The sequence below is a fragment of the Ranitomeya imitator genome, chromosome 3, assembly GCF_032444005.1.
Source record: "Ranitomeya imitator isolate aRanImi1 chromosome 3, aRanImi1.pri, whole genome shotgun sequence".
Taxonomy (NCBI): Eukaryota; Metazoa; Chordata; class Amphibia; order Anura; family Dendrobatidae; genus Ranitomeya; species Ranitomeya imitator.
This window is the reverse complement of record NC_091284.1, coordinates 40,455,659-40,480,303: the sequence shown is the minus strand read 5'-3', so window position 1 is coordinate 40,480,303 and position 24,645 is coordinate 40,455,659. Positions and strand designations below refer to the sequence as shown.

The 24,645-nt window shown below is 44.3% G+C and overlaps 1 protein-coding gene across 1 annotated transcript in view; it reads left to right on the top strand.

Moving 5' to 3' along the window:
- Positions 1-24,645, top strand: part of LOC138672645 (interferon alpha/beta receptor 2-like) — a 44,332-nt gene that overhangs the window by 11,343 nt on the left and 8,344 nt on the right. The window contains exons 2-6 of the mRNA XM_069760814.1: positions 879-982; positions 7,074-7,200; positions 9,663-9,832; positions 17,434-17,609; positions 21,188-21,362. Coding sequence (XP_069616915.1) covers positions 937-982; positions 7,074-7,200; positions 9,663-9,832; positions 17,434-17,609; positions 21,188-21,362 — 694 coding nt within the window. The 5' untranslated portion in view covers positions 879-936. The remainder of the gene's footprint in view (positions 1-878; positions 983-7,073; positions 7,201-9,662; positions 9,833-17,433; positions 17,610-21,187; positions 21,363-24,645) is intronic.

The window sequence follows — 24,645 nt, the reverse complement described above, 5'->3', positions numbered from 1 at the left end:
TTATAAACAACAATACTGATGTTTTAACTCCGGAAGAGTTCAGAAATCAATATTTAGTGGAATAACCATGATTTTTAATCCCAGCTCCCATGCGTCGGCCCAATTGCTTTACTCCTAGTGGGGAGATAGAGTCTCGAGGTCAGTGGTTGAATTTTACAATCTGATCTATATAGAGGGGAGAAGGGAAAAACTCGGTACACAAAGGGTTAAAGACTAGAGTGAATGTCGCCCTTTAGTGACCGTACTGACGTTCTGCCCCATTCTCACTTCCTCCTCTATTTTTGGTTTCTTCACAGATCTGTTACTTTGTTTCTGTGTTTGTATTATTATTTATTTATTTTATGTTTCTTTTTTAAAGAATTTTTAACATATCGATGGGCTATAAAAGACAGATCTAGCGGCACTTGTTCGGCACTATTCAAAGTTCCTCTCGGCCACCTCATTTCAGCCACCTCTTCATTCCTATTCCCGTTCCCCAGAGCCCTTATGTGTCCCCTTTAACATAGTTTTCAAGGCAGGCAAAAAAATCTATTGTAGTAAAGGGGGCTGTCTGCCTGGGGGGGGGGGGGGGGAGAAGAGGAAAGAAAGTATCTCGCTTTCTACTTGCATCTAGAAAAAGTGGAAAACTTGGCGCTTGTGGTGCATTCCACGGTCAGACCTAAAACTTCAATGGGAGCTCCAGTGGGAGTCCGGAAGAGTGGGCTTCCGGTCACAACGCTGCACCAGATCTCAGCTGTAGACGACCCCCATCGTCCTACTGTCCTTGCCCCATGTGGCGGAACAACCATAAAAGCATGTTCAGCTCGGCATTGTTTGGCCATCACGTGATGTAATCTGTGTTGTGTACTTTATTAGTGATTTTATTTCCTCTTCTACAGATTTCAGAACATGGTCGGGAGAAGGATGTGGCCGGGCGCGTAGCCGGCACCTGGTAGGATGGGGCTTCGAGCACTTCTGCTAATATGCTACGGTGTAGTGCGAGGTGAGACATTCATGCTGACCGAGGGGTTTATTATTTTTATGATCTCCAAACCCAAAAACACAGAAAGTAACTTAGAGCCGCACTTGTAAAGAAAACCCGTCTGCTTTAGGAAATCTTGTCTTGAAAAACAATCTTGCTGCACATTTTCTTAAAACCCTTCTATGTTCCTCTGTTATTCCTCCTGCAATTGACATTGACAAACGGGTCCTGTCGTCGCCACTGGTGGCTGCCATTACCACTGGGGGCTGCCGTCACCATTGGGGCCTGCCATCACTACTGGGTTCTACTGTCACGGCTGGGTTCTACTGTCACGGCTGGGTTCTACTGTCACGGCTGGGTTCTACTGTCACGGCTGGGTTCTACTGTCACGGCTGGGTTCTACTGTCACGGCTGGGTTCTACTGTCACGGCTGGGTTCTACTGTCACGGCTGGGTTCTACTGTCACGGCTGGGTTCTACTGTCACGGCTGGGTTCTACTGTCACGGCTGGGTTCTACTGTCACGGCTGGGTTCTACTGTCACGGCTGGGTTCTACTGTCACGGCTGGGTTCTACTGTCACGGCTGGGTTCTACTGTCACGGCTGGGTTCTACTGTCACGGCTGGGTTCTACTGTCACCGCTGGGTTCTACTGTCACCGCTGGGTTCTACTGTCACCGCTGGGGGCTGCCATCACCACAGTCTGCTGAAACAGATCAACTCTGATGATACTAAGTCCGTTTTTCTTGTACGTCCTTGGGTCCAGTGGTGAGTATCAGCCTCTGCTATTGGTGTTCATTCTCGTCTGCAGCTCTGATGTCACATCAACGGCGCTGCAGCCAATCAGTGAGCTCACTGATTGGCTGCAGCATTGAGTATGTGACGTCAGCGCCACATACAACAGGAGCAGTGGTGGAGAGTGAGTAAAGTTTGCGGTTTTATTATGGCCTGGCCTGAAACAGGTTGTCATAAATAGCAGTGAATACTGCATTGGAAGTGGAAAAATAAAAGCCATTTAGTCCTTGTATATGAGTTGGTGCCAAGTCCTGACTTCACATCCACAAGACGTTAAGTCACTAGACCAGGACAGGGCAGCCGAGTATGACGCAGAGCGGAAATGTACAATTTGCTGTGCAGGGTCCTACAGGGCGGTGGGGGCTGGCAGCACAGATCGTGTTTAAGTGAAGAACTCAGCGCTCTGTTCCCCTTTTTATTGCAGATGTAAATCCACACTTCCCCTACAAACATCTTGTGTTCCAGTCCATTCGTGGTGTGCTGTGTATGATGCATGACGCTCACTTGCAGGCCACAGGCCTTCACTGTCTGCACGCCGGTTTTAGGAACCGCCTCACACACATCAGGGGACACCCGGTTTGTTAGAACAACTTCAACTTTACTGTACAGTTCAAGTTCATCAGTCTTTAACACACAGTATCGGGACAGCACCTTTCGCCACTTGTTCCCTTAAATACTTCCATCTTTTCCTTACGTTCAGCTTGGACTATCCCTGTGCTTTATCGTTCTGTCAGCCCCAGGAATTTCCCGTCCGGTACCGCAGTATTCTTGAGATCCGCCACGTTTCCCTCACGTGGTTCCCCATCCGGCCTCCTCTGTATGGAAGGGATTAAGGCACGCTTCTCAGTGCCTATTTTGGGCCGTAGGCCCAACACGTTTTGGGAATGTCCACAGGGAGTTTTGTACAACCTCATACCACCAGAACGATCTGTATCCACCGTCTTTCCAGCCCGCTGCATTCTTTAACTTGACACTGTCACCAACGAACACACTAAGTCCTTACAAGGACGTGATTCCCCTTTTTATCACCCCTAGCTCCCCCAAATTTGGCTAGTACAAGTGTAACTCAAATCCTATCCCATCTATTAACTAATTACTTTTCCTATACTTTACTTTTCCTCTACCTGAGCTGATGAATATGTGAGTGATGCAGGAGTCGGAGTTTGGTGGAGAACGTTACCTGCCTGACTACATTATCAGGGGTCGGCCTCGGACCCTTAGTTCAGGCGTCACACAGTGTCTGCTGATCTAAGAAGCCAGCCACAAGTCAGGCGTGTATTCTGCTGTCTAGGCAAATTATGCAATGTGAATTCTGGTTTCTCATCTGTGGTCACAAACCCCGAGGGCACGAAGTTTCCTTCACTTTCTATCTGTTGTACAGCGTGGCACATTTTGCAGCTGATTTGTTGCAGATTTATCCTAAAATCATCATATTACTATCACGTCATGATGTCGCAGGAAATGTGCGGCATATTTTTGTGCACTGACTATATCGGTGTATTTTTAATGGGGAAAAAAAAATGGTAAGTTTTAATATGTATTAAAAAAAAAAAAAATTAAATGCCAAAAACACATTTGTGACTTCATAAAAATAACCCCCTCCACCCCCACTAGAATTATAATGAGGATAATTAATGTATTAGATCCCTAATGAATGCAGGTTAAAAAAAACCTTCATTTTGCTTTTTTTGCTGGTGCTTAATAGAAAATGCATGTTTACACAGCATTTTTTTTATCCGCATAATCTTGTTCATGACGCAAAAAAAACCCGCTGTGTGCATGTTTGTATGTTTTTGTTTTTTTGTGTTTTTTTTTTTTTTTTGTCTGTGTTTGCTTTGTTTTTGCTCATGCGTTCAATATTTGCCTCAATGGGCGTCTTAAAACAGTTCTCAGACATGCGCAGTCCGAAATACGCAAGCGCATCGAACTCATGTGTACGCATGTCCTTTACTACCAGTGCGTTTCCATAGACAGTGATGCGTTTTTTTAACGCAATCATCTGCATGCGGACGATTGCGCGATATTTGATGCATCAAAAAGTGCAACATGTTGCGTTCGCCGGACACTGCGAAATGATGCATGCGTACACATCCGCATGCAAAAGCATGTCCCTGCGTACACCATGTTAAAGATATGGACGCATGCGGGTCTATGCGGATCATACGCTGCGCACAGATGCGCAAATGTGAACCTGGCCTTAGCTGTACGGCGACGCAGACCCCTTATACCCCCCTGACCTCAGTGGGAAGATTTCAGACTTCCTTCTAAAATTTCACGCCAGTCCTGCCACGCACCGCAGAGAATATAAACTTCGCCTTTCCGTGCATCCTCAAAAACATCTTACGAAATATTCACCTATCATTTTTTTTCCTAACCTCTAAAATGTCCTTTACCCTCCATGTCGCAATTTTTTTTTTTTTTTTTAGCAGCTCATGATGAGGCGAATTGTCTGCTTCTCGTACGTGGGGGATTTTCTTGGGTTCCAAATTGTCTATATTTACAAAATACTTATTTCTTGACTTCCCTCCGCCACTTAGTTCTACTATTGTTTTTTTTTTTCGGAGCAGATTATTCACAAAATGAACGAGATTCTCGAAATCTCATGCACACTTTGCTTGTTTGTGACATGCAGATTTAAAGGGGTATCCAATCTCCAAGATCCTTCCCAATATGTACAGTAGTAGGTATAATAATAATATTAGCAAATACCTCCAATTAGAAATGTAGTATAGTTCTCCTGATAACTTATGTCGCTTGCCCCATGTGCAGGGCATTGCAGTAGCTTAGGTATTCATGGTTACAACCAATAACGGCTAACTGTCACTTTGAGTGGTTGTAACCATGGATACCTAAGCTACTGTAAAGCCCTGCACATGGGGTAAGCAACATAAGTTATCAGGAGAACTATACTACATTTCTAATTGGAGGGATTTGCTAATATTATTATTACACCTGCTACATATTGGGATAGGATCTTGGAGATGGGAAAACCCCGTGAAATCTGTAGCATGTCAATCCCTTCAGTTTTTTTTGGTGCAGATTTCATACATACTAATGAGTAGGGAAAAAATCTGCACTGGAAACGTTTGTAATACAAAAGGCAAAAAAAATAGAAAGCGCACCTATTTTACACTGCATTTTTCATATCAAGAGATGTTTGTGCACCAAATACATATAAGGGAACCTGTCACAGGTTTGGCCCAGGTTGGATACGACCACCATCTTTCAGGCCTGATATCCAGTAATCTATAATTCTGAATATCTGCCCCCAAATCCCCCCAAAGAGCTTTTATTATACTCACCTAGGGGGTGGTCTGGTCTGAGGGGTCTCGCTGGTCTTGATCCGGCGCTTCCCTTCTTCTTGTGAGCCTTTCTCAAGCCGTGTACAAGTGCATGCGCCACATATTTAACTTGTACAAATTAGGGAAAGTAACAACAATATGAGCATACCGCAATATCAAAACATTAAATACATACACAACGGCATAACTACATGATGGTGCCGCTGATAAAAAGCGTGTTTTAGTAGTGCATTCAAAAATAGGGACATACAAAATTAAATATTATTTTTCTTTTAATCAGAAGAACTATACTACATTTCAAATTGGAGGTATTTGCAAACATTATTTATTATTATTACTACACCTACTACATATTGGGAGTGGATCTCGGAGATGGGAATACCCCTTTATTGAACAAGGCGTTAACTTTAAAGGGGTATTCCCATCTCCAAGATCCTATCCCAATATGTAGTAGGTGTAGTAATAATAATATTAGCAAATGCCTCCAATTAGAAATGTAGCCTAGTTCTTCTGATTCGCTATTTCTCTTTCCTCATGAGCAGGGATTGCATGATCTTGGGTGTCCATTTTTAGGACAACTAGCTAACTAACTATCACTATATGAGTGGTCTTAAGCATGGATACCTAAGGTCCTGCACATGAGGAAAGAGACATGGCAAATCAGAAAAACTACACTATATTTCTAATTGGAGACATTTGCTAGGAGGTCCTGTGCCCCCCTTACTATGATGTTTTTACTTTGACTCCTGGGTGACCATATGTGAATGGCTCCTCGCTCCTTTCCAAACGAGACTGCAGATCCGTTTCTGATATTGGGATCGGTTGTGGAAGACGAGCACCACCACTCTTTAATTAGAGCAATGAGGCAAGATGTCACTAAGTTCTGTCATGTTCACAGCACTGGATTCTCTGCTTCTCGGATCTGTAGGCCGCGACGTCTGACTACCAAATTCAATGAACACTTCAATTTCCACGGGTATATAAACTCATCGCTGGTTCCACAGAAAGTATTCTGGGAGCTCTCAAAATGAGCTGCTAATCACATACTCGGCCAGGCAACGTCCCATCGCTATTGCTTCATTTTAACGGGGTCCCCTGTATCAGCTGTCCCTAACCTACCAGCAAGGCAGTCAAGTTCAGGCTCTCCTGCCCTACACTAATCACACTGATCAGTGTTGGGCAACGCAAGCAAGAACTCTCACTCGGGGCCATGTGATTTATCTATGCCGGATGATTTGAGGGATTCGGTCAACAAGCTTATGCAAGGACAGAAGCCTTGATTTCATGGATGTTGCGGGGTTGCTTGCTGTAGTTTTGATAAATCACGGTTTTATCATCTGCAGCTCTGCTAGTCTTCTCGGTAATAAGGCCTCCCATACTATTGAATGGCACTTCTGCAGTGTGCATAGGCAAAAAGCTGCCAGTCATTGATGATCCAGTGCTCTTGAATATCGAGGACTCTGCTTAGCAGCTGCTCATCAGTGAGAAGACTAGCAGAGCTGCAGCAGAGAAAACAGTATTTTAGCAAAGCTACAGTAAGCTGCCCGTACTGTAAGGGATATATTGCTGGAATCAAGGTCCCAACTGCAACTTTATTCTGATTTCAGAAACCTGATATCGCAGTAAGAATGGTCTTGCAGTGCTGGACCTTTCCGACTGTGGGACTATAAGAAATTTTTCCTTAGACTTTATCTTGCTCAAAAAAAAGTCTTAAAGTCTGAAAAATACGGTAATTAATGAATATCACTGTTTATTTCCTCCGCTCCGGGTAAAGAATTTAACAGGATTTCTTTAGTCATAATAAAACATTTCTGATCATGAATGTTCTTAGTGCAAAGATATTTAGAAAATAGGAGTCACAGGATGGCCAGTGGTCAGGGCGCCACTTATTCTTTGTCTACGGCCATATTACATGGCAAACTAAAAAAGTTCTGTACTGGCTGCCCACCTTTGATGTATGATACTGCATGAATTTATTTAAATTTATTTTTTATTTATTTTTTCTACCATTCCTACAGTTTCTGCTCTTCTTCTGCCCCCGAGAGACCTTACTATCTCCTCGCAAAATTTCAAGCACATCCTGACCTGGAGGGATCCCAACAATGTAACCTCCATGTTCTACCGCGTGATGTATTCTTCAATGTTGTAAGTTTTCCATAAAATAAAACAATACATGTGATGACAGTTGACGGAATAATGTATAATTCTCAGGGTGTCTGCCGTCACTTTCCCATGATTGCTAGATTTTTTTTTTTTTTAAATGGCACCGCCTGGTCTAAGAAAAATGGTCTAAAAAAAAAGTCATCCTCCTTCTCACCGATCTCTATTGGCCATTCATTGGTTGAGTAGACGTTTCCAGAAACACATCCAGGAGGTTAAGACCAGAACAGACTGGGTAAGCAACATAAAGGGAGCGGCGAGGGCTTAGTGAAGGCAGGGGTTATTAGTTTTAGGGGGGAATTTTTATACCATATTATAGTTTTTTAATTGTGAGAATGTTTTTTCTTCTAATAGTAATTCCATTTGATCTTTGGAAATAGTGTAAAGGGACTGATAACACCTCTATATACAGTATATAACACAGTATCCACCATTCACAATAGGTGATATCACAGCTCACCTCCTCCTCCTGTACAATGACAGATAACACCTCTATGTACAGTAGATAACAGGATCCACCATTCACAATAGGTGATATCACAGCTCACCTCCTCCTCCTGTACAATGACTAATAACACCTCTATATACAGTAGATAACAGGATCCACCATTCACAATAGGTGATATCACAGCTCACCTCCTCCTCCTGTACAATGACTGATAACACCTCTATAAACAGTAGATAACACAGGATCCACCATTCACAATAGGTGATGTCACAGCTCACCTCCTCCACCTCCTCCTGTACAATGACTGATAACACCTCTATATACAGTAGATAACACAGGATCCACCATTCACAATAGGTGATGTCACAGCTCACCTCCTCCACCTCCTCCTGTACAATGACTGATAACACCTCTATATACAGTAGATAACACAGGATCCACCATTCACAATAGGTGATGTCACAGCTCACCTCCTCCACCTCCTCCTGTACAATGACTGATAACACCTCTATATACAGTAGATAACACAGGATCCACCATTCACAATAGGTGATGTCACAGCTCACCTCTTCCCCATCTCTGCAGAGATCAGAGCATGCTCACAACACTTTCACATAGTGATCAATCAACACTTCCAGTCTTCTGAAAAGCAGAACTTTAATACATTTTCCCAGCAGCTCAGGCAAGATGGCCGCTCCATAATCATGCACAGAAAATATTATAAAATAAAATCTGCAGCAAAAAAATTATAGTTTTATATATCTATATATCTTGGCTTAGCTGTTGAAAATCTAGATGATCTATTCCATTTAATTCCATCTCTGAATGGGTTTTGCTGTCAGTTCTTTGCACCTGGCTGAAGTTTATTAACCTTGAACATAATCAGTATAACAGTACCATCCTCCCACTCGTTTTCACCAATTAGCAGGATTTACCCCGCCAAACCGTGACTCATACTCCGTGGTTAGCAGTAATATCATCTGAGAATAGTCTGTATCAAATCAGTATTTATCACCTTTAATTCTACTGCATGACAGCAAGCAGAGATCCTAAAATCCATGGGGGAATGATACTGAGAGTAGATTGTAAATTGCATACATTTTTATTAGGAAATCACTGAGGGTCGGATGGCTGGGAATACCACTTGAAAACGAGGATCTCGGACCCCCTGTGTGAAATAGAGCCATCACTATAGAAACTGACAGATTCCTCCCAACTTTTAGATCCCCGCTAATCATATATTTATCATTTATCCAATGGGTAGAAAATACAGTAAGTTAATGAGAATTCCTTTTCGACAGTAAACTCTAATCGGTTCAGTCACTCCACTCCAGTGGACCAAATCAGCTTTTGTGTTGTCTATTTTTTTTAATTTTTATTTGCATTCTCCATAAAATTTCGATTCTGGAGTCTTTTTTTTTTATTTTATTTTTTACTATTCCTCTGTTATTATTCCTGCAAATATATGGACACTCCCATTCCACTTGCCTATGCACAATATTAAACTGTCCGCTCTGATTGGACAGTTTGAGAATGTGTAAGGACACACCCCCCTGGATAATGGCAATAGCAGTGCCTCGCTTTACAATTTAATCCTAAATTTACAGGAAGAATAAGAGCGGAACCACACAATTTAGGGTTTTTAGAAAAATGCTCCAGAATGGTTGTTTTACTTGTATTCTCCATATGATGACATGTCGGGAGCGAGGACTGGTTCTCATTAAGTAGAGCCGGAAATGTCTGTACAGTGTAATTTAACAGCAGGCAGGGGAATAATGTCGGTTGGGTTCACACTGTAACTCTTTCTTGTGGTTATTGTGTTACTTTTTGATTTTTTTTTTTTTTTCCATTGCATTTGTTCAGTCACCGGCTAATTACTGAAATGTCTCATCAGTCCCACGCCCGGTGGTGACGGTTACGGGGGTTTGGCATGATAGGATGCCGGACAGTTTTGTTATTTGGGGATCACTAATCTTCTCTTATTTGTTTTATTTTAAAGCTTTGATTTCATAGATTCCACCGATTGCTCCAATGTCACCACGCCGCGCTGCGACCTGAGCAAGGACCTCACCGAAATCAATGATTCCTATAGAGTGAGGGTTTTATGCTTCACAGACCAAGACTCCTCCAAACCGTCCCGCTCCGTCTCCCTGACTCCGGTTCAGAACAGTAAGTCCTCAAAGAAAAGCGTTCTAAGAACGGGTTGTACCGTGTGTCGGATAGAGGTGGATCTCACTCTCCGAGACCTTCTGTATCCAGACCCATGTTCTTAAAGATGAGACTGCCACCGGCCACATGTCATTGGGGGGTCCATCCTCACATCTGCATGGTCCTCAAGGTAGGGGCTTATCGTTTACAAATTCCAGACTATTCATAAGCCCGTCGGCCGAACACTCGCTCTTCCATACACATGAACATCATCTGTCGGGTGAGAGTTGGAAGGCCGTTATCATGCACGATAGATGCTTGGCCAATCCCGCTGATATCGGTGAGTTCAGCCGACATTCATCTAATGGAGACTGTAGTAGAAGGAGGCCACACATCCCAACATCCACAGCCTCCATGTTGGTGACCATAACCAATATAAAAAAAATATGTGCTCCCCTTTCAGCGGCGTATGGCTCTATATGGCCACCAAAAATAAAACCATGTAGGCGGCTTTAGCAATCTGGACCTTTTATTTTTTTCATGCAAAAGAAGAGGTGTCTATTGGGTGGTTTTAGGATTTAGGTCCAAAGCAATCAATCAAGTTTATGTCAGAATCTTGATTGTTCTGGTAAGACGTTATCCTGTGTCAAAATGTGTACCCCACGGCGGCTCGGTGTAGGAGATCGGTAATACGGGGAAATTATTAATCTGTTAGTAGCAATTTCCTTCTTATGAATATGCGCCAATCAGTCACAACATTAAAACCAAGTGAAGTGACCAACATTGATGATCTTGGCACCTGATAAGCGGTGGGATATATCTGACAGCAGGTGGACAGTCACTTCTTGAATTGATTTGTTAGAAGCAGAAAAATGGGGGATTTGTACGGATCGGCGCAACCTCCGTATTGTTACAACTGGATGACTGAGTCAGAACATTTCTAAAATGGCAGAACTTGTGGAGCGTTCCTCAGATGCAACGGTGACCACCTAATAGTGGTCAAAGGAGGTATGGCCGGCGATACCTGCCACAGAGTTATGGGCATCCAATGCTCAGTGATGTGTAGAGTGAAGGCCGGACCCCCGTCTGCTCCGATCCTACAGAAGAGGTATCGTAGTACAAACTCCTACAAAAGTCACTGCGGGCTATGATAGAAAGGTATCGGGTCACACAAAGCATCGCAGTTTGTAGTGCAGAGCGGTCAGAGGGCCTATGCTGACCCCTGTCCACATACAATCGCCACGTGATCATCAAAACTAGACCACTGGGGGGCGTGTCCTAGCTGGCCATGTGAGTGGAAGCAGGGAAGAGTGCTCCCGCTGCCAGAAGGACAAAAATCCTGTTTTAACCCCGATTTTCGGGTAAACTCACCTAAATCCGGCTGGCTGAAGGTCCGGAGAGTGCAGCAGTGCGGAGCAGCAGGTCCGGAGTCGGCAGCGATGACCAGGAGGCGGCAGAAAGACGCTGGCACCAACGATGCAGGAGCCGGCCAAGATGGCTCCAATGCTAGGGAGGATGCCGAGAAGGAGAACGCCGCATGTCAGCGGCGCATGGAGGTGGCCGCAAAGCTGCAGCAGTATGCTAGAGTGGAGGCTGCTGAGGAGGCAGAACCAGGATCTGGAGCTGGAGCTGACCAGGAGGAGGAGGAAGCAAGCACAGCCGAGCAGCATGAGGTACAGAGGGGGAAGGAGAGAGGCAGCATGGCTGGGGCTAGTGGGGGACCTGAAGCCATATCACAGGGAGAGGAGCCGACCCTTAGAGATGTTATCACACTGATCTCTTCATGTCAGCAATCCCTGAACTCCTTGGCCCAGCAGATGCAGGAAGTTAAAGGGGACACGGCACAGATTAATGCGGCTCTGCAGAAAATGGACAAACGTATAGGAGTGGTGGAGGAGAGGGTGAGCACGGCAGAAGATCACATAGTTAAGCTACAAAAAGCTGAAAAGAAGTTTGCCCAAGCAATAGCCGAGCTCACTGCTAAAAATGAGGATCTGGAAAATAGATCCAGAAGAAATAACATGCGTACAGTGGGGCTGCCTGAAAAGACTGAGGGGAGAAATCCCACTGAGTTTGTGGAGAACTGGCTGCTGGAGAAGATTGGGAACACAGTGTTGACAAAAGTCTTTGCTGTTGAACGTGCTCATAGGGTCCCGCCGCAGCCCCCTGCCCCAGGAGCAAATCCCCGTACCATGCTTGCTAAAATACTGAACTACAGGGACAGAGACATTATCCTTAGAAAGGCTAGAGAGATGGAGGATCTGACGGCTGGAGGTCAGAAAATCGCCATTTATCCGGATTATTCCGCTGCAGTTCAGAAGCAGCGGATGAAGTTTACTGGAGTCAAGCGGCGACTGAGGGAGCTGGGAGTGCAGTATTCAGTGATGTTTCCCGCCAAGCTGAGACTGGTGGCTTTTAATAAGACCCACTTTTTCCTGACACCGGAGGACGCCACCCAGTGGCTTGATACTCATGAGAAAAAACTTAAGGGAATGGGCGACTGACATTTTGGCGAGATCCAGTTGGGATTTGTTTTCTCTGTCGATGGAGGAGAGTTCTGCGCTCGTTAGCAATGGTTAAAGAGTTGAGCAACTGTTGGGGGTTTTGCTGGGCCATATTGAAGGAATGGCCGGAGGGGACAGTACCAACTACTAAGTACGGGGGAGGAGGGTTATGCTGGGTACTGTGAACTGGTTTGGTACTTTTTCTATATGTTAATATAAGTTGAAATGTTAAGATACAATAAAGTGAAAGTTGGGGGGGAAATTGTGATTGCTATGGCAGCGGGACGCGAATGGAGAGGGTTAAGTAAGGGAGAGTGTTCGCAGTGGGCAGTGGAGCCCCACTCTTGATGAGAGGAAGAATGCGTTATATTGGGGGGGTTAGGGGGGTAAGTTGGGAGGGGGCAGGGGGGGTGGGAGGGTTGGGGCAGCTCATACTTGGGAAATTGGATACTTTAAGAAATGATGAGCCACATGATGGGAGATTGTATTAAAATATTGAGTTGGAATGTGAGAGGTCTGGCGGATAAAACACGGCGAGCGGCAAGTCTGCAGTATGTCCGAGAACAGAAGGTTTCAATGATATGCCTGCTGGAGACACATTTAGTGCGGGAGAGGGTGAACGTATTGAATAGGCGCTGGATACAGAAGGCGTATCATTCTACTTTCTCGACGTATTCTAGGGGTGTGTCTGTGTTAATACCTGCGGGAGTGCAGTATGAGGAGGTAGCGGTAAAAGAGGATGTGGATGGTCAGTATGTGGTGGTGAAATGTAAAATAAATGGAGTATTGATGTATATATCGGCAATGTATATTCCGCCCCCATACTCAAGTAAGAAGATAAGAGAGGTGCTGGAGAGGGTAGAGCGTTGGGGACCGTTACCATCTCTAATTATTGGCGATCTTAATAATATCTGTGATGACTTTTGGGATAAAAACAAAAATCCCCAGAATAGAACAGTGGGACATATCACTACGTTTGGGACCTATGTCCGGGAAGTAGGTATGATTGATTTATGGAGAGTTAGACATATTGGGGAAAGGACGTACTCATGCTACTCGCCAGCTCATGGTACTTTGTCTAGGATTGACTTGGCGCTGGGTAACTGTTTACTGGACACGATGGTAAGGGACGTGAGATATTTACCTAGGGCTCTTTCAGACCATAGTCCAGTTGAGGTGGAATTTCGGCCGGTGGGGACACGAATCGGGAGCAGGAAGGAGTGGAAGATTCACCCTAATTGGCTACACAGTATGGACTTGGAAAAGATAAAGAAGGAGTTGGTGGAATTTTTTGAGATTAACGAGGGAAGTGTAGATGTTCTTACAGTGTGGGAAGCCATGAAGGCGTACTTGAGGGGACTGCTGTTCACGGATATTAGCAGGTGTAAGAGGAAATCGAGAGAGGCAGAGAGGTTGGCGGTTGAAGGGCTGAGGATAGCCGAGGATGAGATGGTAATAGCGGGTACTCCGGAAGCTGGGAGGAGGCTAAAGGCAGCTCAGAGTCAGTTGGAGGAGGTATTGCTCGGTAAGGCTGAAAGGAAGAGGGAATTCATGAATCTGGCTTTTTACCAGGAGGGCGAATCTGTGGGTCATTTGCTATCGATGGTGGCTTCTGCCCAGAGAAACACTTCCTTTGTTCATTCTTTGGTATCGGGGAGCGGTGTGGCTGTCTCTGAGACTTCAGAGATTTTGGACATTTTTGCGGATTTTTATGCGGACTTATATTCCTCTCAGGTAGATGGGTTGGTGGAGGACACTGTGGCGTTCCTTGAGGAATTGGAGCTCCCAAGGCTGAGTGACATAGATAGAGAAGATTTGGAAGCTCCCATCACGGAGGCGGAGTTGGGTCGGGCACTGCAGTCTATGGCTAATGGGAAGGCACCTGGCGTAGATGGATTTCCTGCTGAAATTTATAAAAACTTTGGGGAAGTGCTGATCCCTAAATTAAGGGTACTTCTGGAGGAGGCTAGGAGTGGCGGTCGTCTACCGGCATCTATGCGGGAGGCCATAATAGTGGTGATTCCTAAGGAGGGGAAGGACCCGACACAGCCGGATTCATATCGGCCAATCTCCTTGCTTACTACAGACATTAAACTTCTGGCTAAGGTGTTGGGGATGAGGTTGACAAGTGTTATTTCCGGCCTGGTACACTCAGACCAGTCCGGCTTTATGCCTGATCGGTCCACTGCGATCAACTTACGAAGGCTGTATATGAATTTGCAACTCAGATCCGACAACTGTGGCCAGAGAGTTATTGCATCTTTAGACGCCCATAAGGCATTTGATAGTGTGGAGTGGGGATATCTCTGGCAGGTGCTCCGGAGTATGGGGTTTGGACCGCAGTTCATATCCTGGATTCAACTAATGTACTCGATGCCGATGGCTAGGGTTAGGGTAAATGGGGAGTTATCACGGACCATACAACTGGCTAGAGGGACGAGACAAGAGTGTCCGCTCTCTCCTCTTTTGTTTGCTCTGGCTGTGGAACCACTGGCTGCTAAGCTTCGACGGTCTGATGAGGTGACTGGGTTTAAATATGGGATGATTGAAGAAAGGGTGGCGTTGTATGCGGATGACATTCTGCTATTTCTGGCTGACCCGGGTATGTCCTTGGAGGGAGCCATTGGGATTATTGAGCGTTTCGGATCGGTGTCGGGACTTAGGATAAACTGGAGTAAGTCTGTCTTGTTTAAGGTGGATGATGATGGTGGGGAGCCACTGGAGGATGGGCGACTGGAGGTGACTAGCCAATTTAAGTACCTTGGAATATGGGTATCTATGCCTGTTACTGACTATATACATAGAAATCTGACTCCAATCTTAGGTGTTCTTAAAGCGAAAGCGGATGCTTGGCTTAAACTGCATTTATCTGTGGTAGGTAGGGTGAATCTTATTAAAATGATTTTGATGCCAAAAATACTGTATATTCTTCATAATGCGCCAGTTTGGATACCACGCGGGAGATTTAGACAGATTAACTCTCTGTTCAGGAATTTGATATGGGGGAGACAGCATCCGCGTATCAAACTGGAGACACTTCAGCGACCCAAGGAAGATGGGGGGATTGGCATTGCCTAACCCTGAAATATATTTTCTTGCAGCCCAGAGTCAGCATTTAAAAGGCTGGGCGCATGAAGGGTCATCTGGGGCGGTACAGCGGCTGATGGAAGTGGTGACAAAAAGAAGGCCAGTGGTACAATGTTTGGAGGATGGATCCCTGGGGGCTCTGGGGAAATTATACCCGACTGTGTTGTTGATACGCAGGCTGTGGGGTAGGCTGAGACATATACGGGGGGTCACGGATTTGACTAGATTCTCACCGCTATGGCATAACAGCAACTTACAGGAGTTTGAGGCACTGGGGGTACTGACAGAATGGCAAGTCAAAGGGATTCAATACGTGTATCAAATAATTGAGCGAGGTGAATTGAAATCATTTTCCCAATTACAGGCGGAATTTGGTCTTGGGACTGTGGGGGAATTTCAGTATTTGCGGATGAGGCATGCTTTTGGAGCTCAGAGTAGAAACTGAGGTATTGGAATTCAGAGGGATATAGTACTGGAGTATGTGTGTAATGAAGGGACGACTGGAGGAGTCATATCTACTTTGTATAAAGATCTGTTGCACACTTTCCTATTGGGGTTTCCAATAATGGCGAGAGCTAAGTGGGAGAGGGATCTGGGTCCAATGGATAATGAGACTTGGGAGTCGGTGCTAGAATGGGTCCCACGATTGTCACTGAGCGAACCGTATAGACTGTCACAGCTCTATGTGATACACAGGGTTTATAAGTCACCGATGGTGCTATATAAGGCTGGTTTGCGTGATGATTCTGAATACCCGAGGTGGAAAACTGCAGATGCTGATATACTCCATATGATGTGGACGTGTCCGAGACTGGCTGCTTTTTGGGTGGTAGTTTTGAGTCGTATGGAAGGTGCCAAGGGACCCGGTGGTGTGCTTGTTAGGATGTGTGGATGAGATTGGAGTGGATAACAACCTGAAGATAGCTATAGCCAGATTGTTATACATGGCTAGGAAGGTAATAGCTCGAAATTGGATTAGGGAAGAACCGCCGTCAAGAGGAGAGTTCCTCCAGTATGTGAAGCAGGGCCTGACACTGGAAAAGGGGTTTTATAAAAAAGGGAAAATCGAAATGTTCAATAAAATGTGGTCTCCGTGGATTGCTATGGGATAGGGGTATTATAGAGGGAGAGTTAATTAAGGTTCCTAATTAATGGTAATGCTAAATGTGGCTTATATTATTGGCCGAGGGATTAGATAGTATATTGGTCTAATGATGGAAGTGCTAAGCAAGGTGAGCTGCTTTGTTGGGTGGGGTTGGGGGGTGGTGGGATTGAAGGGGGAGAAAAAAGCTTTGTATTGAAAATGAGAATGTAACATGTCATTTATCTTGTTATTCTTAATAAAAATTTATTTGAATAAAAAAATAAACTAGACCACTGGGCAATGGACGAAGGTGGCACCGTCTGACATATAGACATACAGGTGCGTGTGGAACACTTGCCTGTTAAAGAGATGGCACAAAGATGCAGTATGAGAGCAGTATGAGAAGAAGACAAGCAGTCGGGCAAGGAGATGCTCTGGGAAACCTTGGGTCCTGGCATCATGTGGATGTGACACGTACCACCTACCTAAGACCCTTGTTCTTTGCCGCCGTATTCCTTAATGGCAGTGCACTCTTTCAGCAGGATAATGCCGCTGCCACACTGCAAAAATCTGTTCAAGATTAAGGATTAGGATAACGAAACGTTCAAGCTGATGACTTGGGCTCTACAATCTGTTGGATGTGCTGCAAACCAAAACCCGATCCATCAAGGCCGCACCGAGCAACACAAAGGACTTCAAAGGATGTGCTGATAACTTTTTAATGCCAGGTACAACCGGGTTTCTTCGAGGTTGTGTGGAGTCCACGTCTCAGCTCTCTTGGTGGCACGGCAGGGAAGCCCACAAGATTAGACTAGGTTTTAATGTTATGGCTGATGGGTGTATATATTATATGTGGATATTGGGCTGTGACCACCTCTACAAATGCCATAAGCCGTCCCTCTGATAATGATGCCACTAATTCTGCCATTTCTGTGGTGTGTTTCCAGCTGTACTGGGGCCGCCCATAGTGGATATTGTGACATGCGACCGCGGCATCCAAGTTTCTATCCGGCCTCCAGTCTCTTACTTATGGAGTGAAGACGGGCAGCAGTACGTCAGCCTGGTCAGCCACGACGTCTTCGCACGGATGAATTGCAGAATTATGCTGCAGAACAATACAGCGGTAAGCAGACGCAGCTCTCTTGTTGGTTTTGCTTTTTTTTTTTTTTGCCCGTTTCTCATTGCTGCTTATGTGACTTCTGTCCTTGGCACATAAATGTACACATGAGTAAACCTCATATCCATGTAAAAAATAGATATTAACACAAGGATCCAGAAAAAAAATATTCTGATTTGGTATGGCGATCCTCAATCTACCCCGCTCAGCTCTATAACCCTTTCCCGACCAGACGATTCTCCATTTTTTGCGCTTACTTTTTTTATTTTTTTTGTTTCCTACCCTTCTTCCAATAGCTATAACCTTTTTTTAGCGTTCCATCCACATAGCCATATGAGGCCTTGTTTTTTGCGGGACGAGTTGAACATTGGAATAACTCAATTCAATTTATCATGTGATGTACTGGAAAGCGGGAGAAAAAATTACAAGTGCTATTCCACAATTTATTTTTTATTTACCATGTTCACTATACGGTAAAACTGACCCAGCAATACTATTTCTGCAGGTCAGTACGAGTGCGCGGAACATGTATAGGGTTTCTTTTTTTACTGTGGTGGAAAAAAAAATTGGAAATCTTGTAAAAGAAAAAAAAAATTGTTCCTATAATGTTTTACATTTTTGATCTACGGGCCCAGGTGATGGATTATGTTTTGCACCCTGAACTGACCATTTTGGGGTAGATACAATGTTTTGATCTCCTTTTTTTTTTTTTTTTCTCATTACACTGTGTGCCATCTGTTTTTTTTTTTTGTTTGTTTTGTTTTTTTTTTTTGTTTTTTTTATAAACTGAACTTTTATAAACAGTGATATCAAATGCATTATTTATTTATTTTTTAATGGCGGATAAGGTGAGGATTTGAGAAAAAAAAAAAATGTGTATATATATATATATATATATATATATGTATGTATGTATGTATGTATGTATGTAGCCCCTAATGGGACTCCAGCACCTCTCATTAAATATTTCCTCTCCTTGCCTGTATACTATGAGTAAGGTTTGATAAAGATCCAGTGGGTCGAAACGTTACCTTACACCATTGGAATACATTATTGTCTCAACTGCGGAGAATCATGTAATTTTGGTGTTTTTAAAATAAAATTCTAAATTGTTTGCAACTTAAAGTAATTCTGAGTGCAACTGTCTATCATTGGGATGACATTTTGTGGAATAACTCCACGTTCAGTCAGCACCACTGCAGCAAGAGTGCACATTTTTTTTTCTTTTCTCCAAAATAAAGCGAACACTTAAACAGAATATAACTCCAAGTAAATCAAACTTCTGTGAAATCGAACTGTCCACTTAGGAAGCAACACTGATTGACAATCACTTTCACATGCTGTTATGCAAATGGAATAGACAACAGATGGAAATTATTGGCAATTATCAAGACACCCTCAATAAAGGAGCGGTTCTGCAGGTGGGGACCACAGACCACATCTCGGTACCAATGCTTTCTGGCTGATGTTTTGGTCACTTTTGAATGTTGCTTGTGCTTCTACACTCGTGGTAGCATGAGACGGACTCTACAACCCACACAAGTGGCTCAGGTAGTGCAGCTCATCCAGGATGGCACATCAATGCGAGCTGTGGCAAGAAGGTTTGCTGTGTCTGTCAGCTTAGTGTCCAGAGGCTGGAGGAGCTACCAGGAGACATGGAGGGGGCCGAAGGAGGGCAACAACCCAGCAGTAGGACCGCTACCTCAGCCTTTGTGCAAGGAGGACCAAGAGGAGCACTGCCAGAACCCTGCGAAATGACTTCCAGCAGGCCACAAATGTGCATGTGTCTGCACAAACGGTTAGAAACTGACTCCATGAGGATGGTCTGAGTGCCCGACATGTTAACGTGAGGCGACGGATGGTCTCCTGAGGGATCTCCTCCCAGAACTGGACTAAAGCATCCGCCAACTCCTGGACAGTCTGTGGTGCAATGTGACGTTGGTGGAAACTCATTATTTCAGCGTTCCTAGGGATAATAAACATAAGAGCCACCTTCACAGAATGCAGCCTTAGTGCTGCTGAAGGTGGCTCTTTTTTACTTTAATTACTTGGGGGGGTGACAGGTTCCCTTTAACTTTGATAGTCAAATTGCTTGTGTTATACACCGCAATACCACAGCACTGCTGTGTATAGTGAAAATGTCGGAGATTGACAGCGGCATTTAACAGGTTAACAGTCACAGTAGAGCTGCTCTCGATGCTGGCTGTTAGAGGCAGATGATGACTGAATATCAGTCATCATCTGCCGGGAGCTGTGTCCCAGGGAAGTAAAATGTTAGCAAGTTCGACACAGAAGAGCCCTTCTGACCCGTCCGCCATAGGGTGCCGCTCTCCAGTGCCTGCCAGGATCATTCTTACCGCACAAGTTGTCATGTTTCTAACTCCTGCCCTAAGGTGTGGCTGTCATTGTTACGAGACAAATGGCCGGTCTTATTTTTATTATTATTATTTATATAGCACCATTAATTCCATGGTGCTGTACATGAGAAAGGGGTTACATACTTTTTGTGATTATATTTCAGTTACATGGGGACACAAAGTCGAGATAAAGATGTGTTGGCAAAAAAAAAATTTGATTTACATTTGGGGCATAAAAAAAATGTTGTTATAGGGCGTCTTTCCCTGAATATCACAGAATTGGATATTTCATTCATAAAATAAATTTTTTTCACAGGGTTCATTCCTACTTATTAGACTGGACCGCTGACCATAGACTGTTCCTAAGTGATCATGTTAGGTTGAATAATTAATAAATGTTCACTCGTTGCCTACTCCTGGCCTAATGGATATTGATCAGGTGTGCACCAAAGAAATAACATATGACACACACATAGTCAGATGTAAACTCTCCTTGATCAATCTATGGCTCAGCTCCAAGGGGCTTTATTCAGTCAGGACACAGGTTTATATATATCCCCTGTAAGGGGGGCTCGGTTAGCTCTAAAATGGGAGCGATCGGATGTATTCCATTGGTTAGTGGGTTGGGCAATGAGCAAGTCCATGCGCGGATCCATGAGGTCATCAGGGTGGGTTGGTCCATGAGGTCATCAAGGTGGGCGTCACTGTGGGTGGATCCATGAGGTCATCAGGGTGGGTTGGTCCATGAGGTCATCAAGGTGGGCGTCACTGTGGGTGGATCCATGAGGTCATCAGGGTGGGCGTCATCTTGGATACCAGCCACATGGTATGCTGAGACAGGAAATGGCAGCCATCTTTAGGGTCTCACTGATCTGAGAAAGCTTATGTAAGGTTAAACAGTACACGTTATGGGTCGCTTCTCTCAATCTCTTACGTCTTGAGGTTAATTAAGTATTTGATCTTATGGCTCTCCTCAACAATCAGCTGTAAAAGTTGGCAGCAAGTGTTCAGTCTTCCTACTGTGCCACCGCACGGGAAATTAGGTATTACACAATAACTATTCATATCAGTGTGTTTGTGTAATGCCGGACAGGACAGATCCTCCACAGCAAAGGATGCTCTTTTTTTACATGGGATCCCCCCTCTAGAAAATGGGTTTTCTCCTGGAAATATATTTTATGACTACCAATGGATCTCTTTCCATTAATCCCGATCCTTTGTTGACAGGTGTCATTTCAGGATGAGCATATCAGTGAAGAGAATACTACATTTATCTACTCCGTGCTGCCAAATACCAACTATTGCGTGTCCGTAAATGTAACCGCAGATTCCAACTCCAGGCCTTTAAAGCCTCCAATACCATCCAAGACGAAATGTGTCCTCACAGACAAACTTGTGAGCGGTAAGTGGAAGTCCTATGTGATGAGAGCATAGTGTCACGCACAGTGTAGGATAGACTAAGAGCAACACAAAGGGATAAGGGGAAGGTGGGCCCAACACTAGGGAAGCGAGGAGCGGAGACCCCTAGGCAGATCTAATGTCACCCTGTCTGCCCTAAGAGACCCTAAATAGGTTCCGCACCTATCGCCGAGCAGGATGCCTATTCCCTGTCAGATCCTAGCGGTAAGCCCTGCTTAGGGAAGGAAGGGGTGTCACTAGTCAAACCCCACTAACACAAAAGACAGCTAGGATACACGAAACAAGGGGAAACTTAGCATGAGTAGACACGGAGAGAAACGCTGTCGTCTTTCAAACTCCACTTTATTATAGAGGACGTAACTTTCATCATTGGAGTTTCCCTGTACGGAGATAAGACACATGATCCCGGAGTGCAGCATAAAGTCAAGTGAGCACGTTTTTTTACTGATTGTAGTTTTCACATTTGAAGAAGAATTGAGCGATCTCAAAGTCTGTAACTTAGGCATTGTCATCTGTGCTGGACTAGGCGGGGAGAGTTTTTTACGAAGTGCCAAAGCTGTGGGGTTTTCTCACGTAATGGGGTGGTGAGTATGCCACCATGGTGGGACTATAGAGCAATATCCAGTGAAGGGGGATCCGGTAGACTCAAAGGGGATTTGAGGAGGTTGTGATGAAGAGGTGTGCACTGTCTAGGAAAACGCTCCCGAATACAACACTGGTAACCAACTGATGTTTCATTCCTTACTACTGATGGTTTGTAAGAGCAGACAACCAGTTTCAGGGCTATTACTTTTTAAGTATTATTAACGGCCTTCAGCTTGATTTCGAGCCATAACGACTTGATGTATGAATTCTCTGTGGGACGACCAATTTTGTGCAAACCTAGGATAGGTCCACCAGGGTCTTCATCGCCATTATCTTGATTGTATCAAGCCATCGGCTTGCTGGTCTTCCTCTTCGCCTTATTGCTTCTATTACTTTCTAAAGACCCCCATAAACTCTACATATACAGTCCCTACAAGTAGTATTCAACCCCCTGCATATTTAGCAGGTTTACACATTTGGAATTAACTTGGCATTGTGACATTTGGACTGTAGATCAGCCTGGAAGTGTGAAATGCACTGCAGCAAAAAAGAATGTTATTTCTTTGTTTATTTTTTTTTTTTAAATTGTGAAGTCTTTTCAGAGGGTCATTTATTATTCAACCCCTCAACCCACCAGAATTCTGTTTGGTTCCTCTAAAGTATTAAGAAGTAGTTCAGGCTCAAAGAACAATGAGCTTCACATGTTTGGATTAATTATCACAGAGGAACAATTTGAAAAAAAATTTCTGTTGAGTTAGGTTTTTGAGCTGATTTATACTAAAATTGGCATGCTGATTCCAAAAATGTAGTCAGTTTTTTTTTCTAGCACGTCAAGTTTTTCCTACACAACTTTTCCACCGCAATGGTCTCCGTTCCAGACGAGCCCGTAAAGTACCTTTACTTTCAAAGCGTCATGTCAAGGCTCGTCTACAGTTTGCTCATGATCACTTGGAGGACTCTAAAACTGACTGGTTCAAGGTTCTCTGGTCTGATGAGACCAAGATCGAGATCTTTGGTACCAACCACACACGTGACGTTTGGAGACTGGATGGCACTGCATACGACCCCAAGAATACCATCCCTACAGTCAAGCATGGTGGTGGCAGCATCATGCTGTGGGGCTGTTTCTCAGCCAAGGGGCCTGGCCATCTGGTCCGCATCCATGGGAAAATGGATAGCACGGCCTACCTGGAGATTTTGGCCAAGAACCTCCGCTCCTCCATCAAGGATCTTAAGATGGCTCGTCATTTCATCTTCCAACAAGACAACGACCCAAAGCACACAGCCAAGAAAACCAAGGCCTGGTTCAAGAGGCAAAAAATCATGGTGTTGCAGTGGCCTAGTCAGTCTCCTGACCTTAACCCAATTGAAAACTTGTGGAAGGAGCTCAAGATTAAAGTCCACATGAGACACCCAAAGAACCTAGATAACTTGGAGAAGATCTGCATGGAGGAGTGGGCCAAGATAACTCCAGAGACCTGTGCCGGCCTGATCAGGTCTTATAAAAGACGATTATTAGCTGTAATTGCAAACAAAGGTTATTCCACAAAATATTAAACCTAGGGGTTGAATAATAATTGACCCACACTTTTATGTTTAAAATTTATAAAAATTTAACTGAGCAACAAAACTTTTTGGTTTGTAAGATTTATGCATCTGTTAATAAATCCTGCTCTTGTTTGAAGGCTCTAACTTATTTGCATCTTATTAAACCTGCTAAATCTGCAGGGGGTTGAATACTACTTGTGGGCATTGTACGTAATTGAATGTGTATGGGCAACTTTAGGGAAATAAAGGTGAAACTCAAGTGGGCAAAATAGCAGTGGAGAAACCTCTTCATAGACTTCTATTGTAGCATGTGATGGGAGGGTCAGAATTTGGGACAAACGGCACGAATTTACGACCCCTTTTCTGTTGGGTGCCCACAGTTCAGGCTGATGAAGTATTGATTAGGGGGGTTCCTGGCAGTTCACAGGGTCCTCTTACAGCAATGGATGGACACTAGAGCTTACCCTAAGAATTGTGGCTGACCCAAGTTCATCCTTTCTTGGCATCTGTTTATAGGACCGTGCCCCATGCCACCAAGGTCGTATAGCCGTGGATTGCTTCCAGGAAAATGTCAACCGGTTTCCCACACTTCACAATCCCCAGATCTTATTCCTATAGTATAGATCATCTCGGGGGTGAGAAAATGTCATCTTCAGGATGTCCGGCTTTTTTTAGGTATCTGGGTGAAGCGATTCTGCCCACATGGGCCAATATTCCCGTAGAATGACCGGTACACACAATAGAAGCTTCGCAACCATAAATTGCTGCAATTCTAAATGACAAAGGTGATCCAACGTGCAACTGGATGGGGCTCTGTAATAAAGTGGAAATTCAATAGATTTATCAGGTGGACGGCCTTCATCTGAACCCATTTGCCCTCTAATAACTCATAGTTCCCCAATAAAGTGTTGAAAAAATGGATTTTCACTTGGAGACAACAACCGTTACTGAACATTTCCAGCAGAAATGGAAAGTATTTCTGTATCGGCTGTGACTAATAGCTGTCATTCTGTGCCACTGGACCGGATCGGAGATAACTCTGATCCTGACTGTCTCTGTGTAGATACACAAGCATACCAATCCATCCCTTTGTGGTCTGAACAATCACTGAGCCCCACATTATTTGCACATTT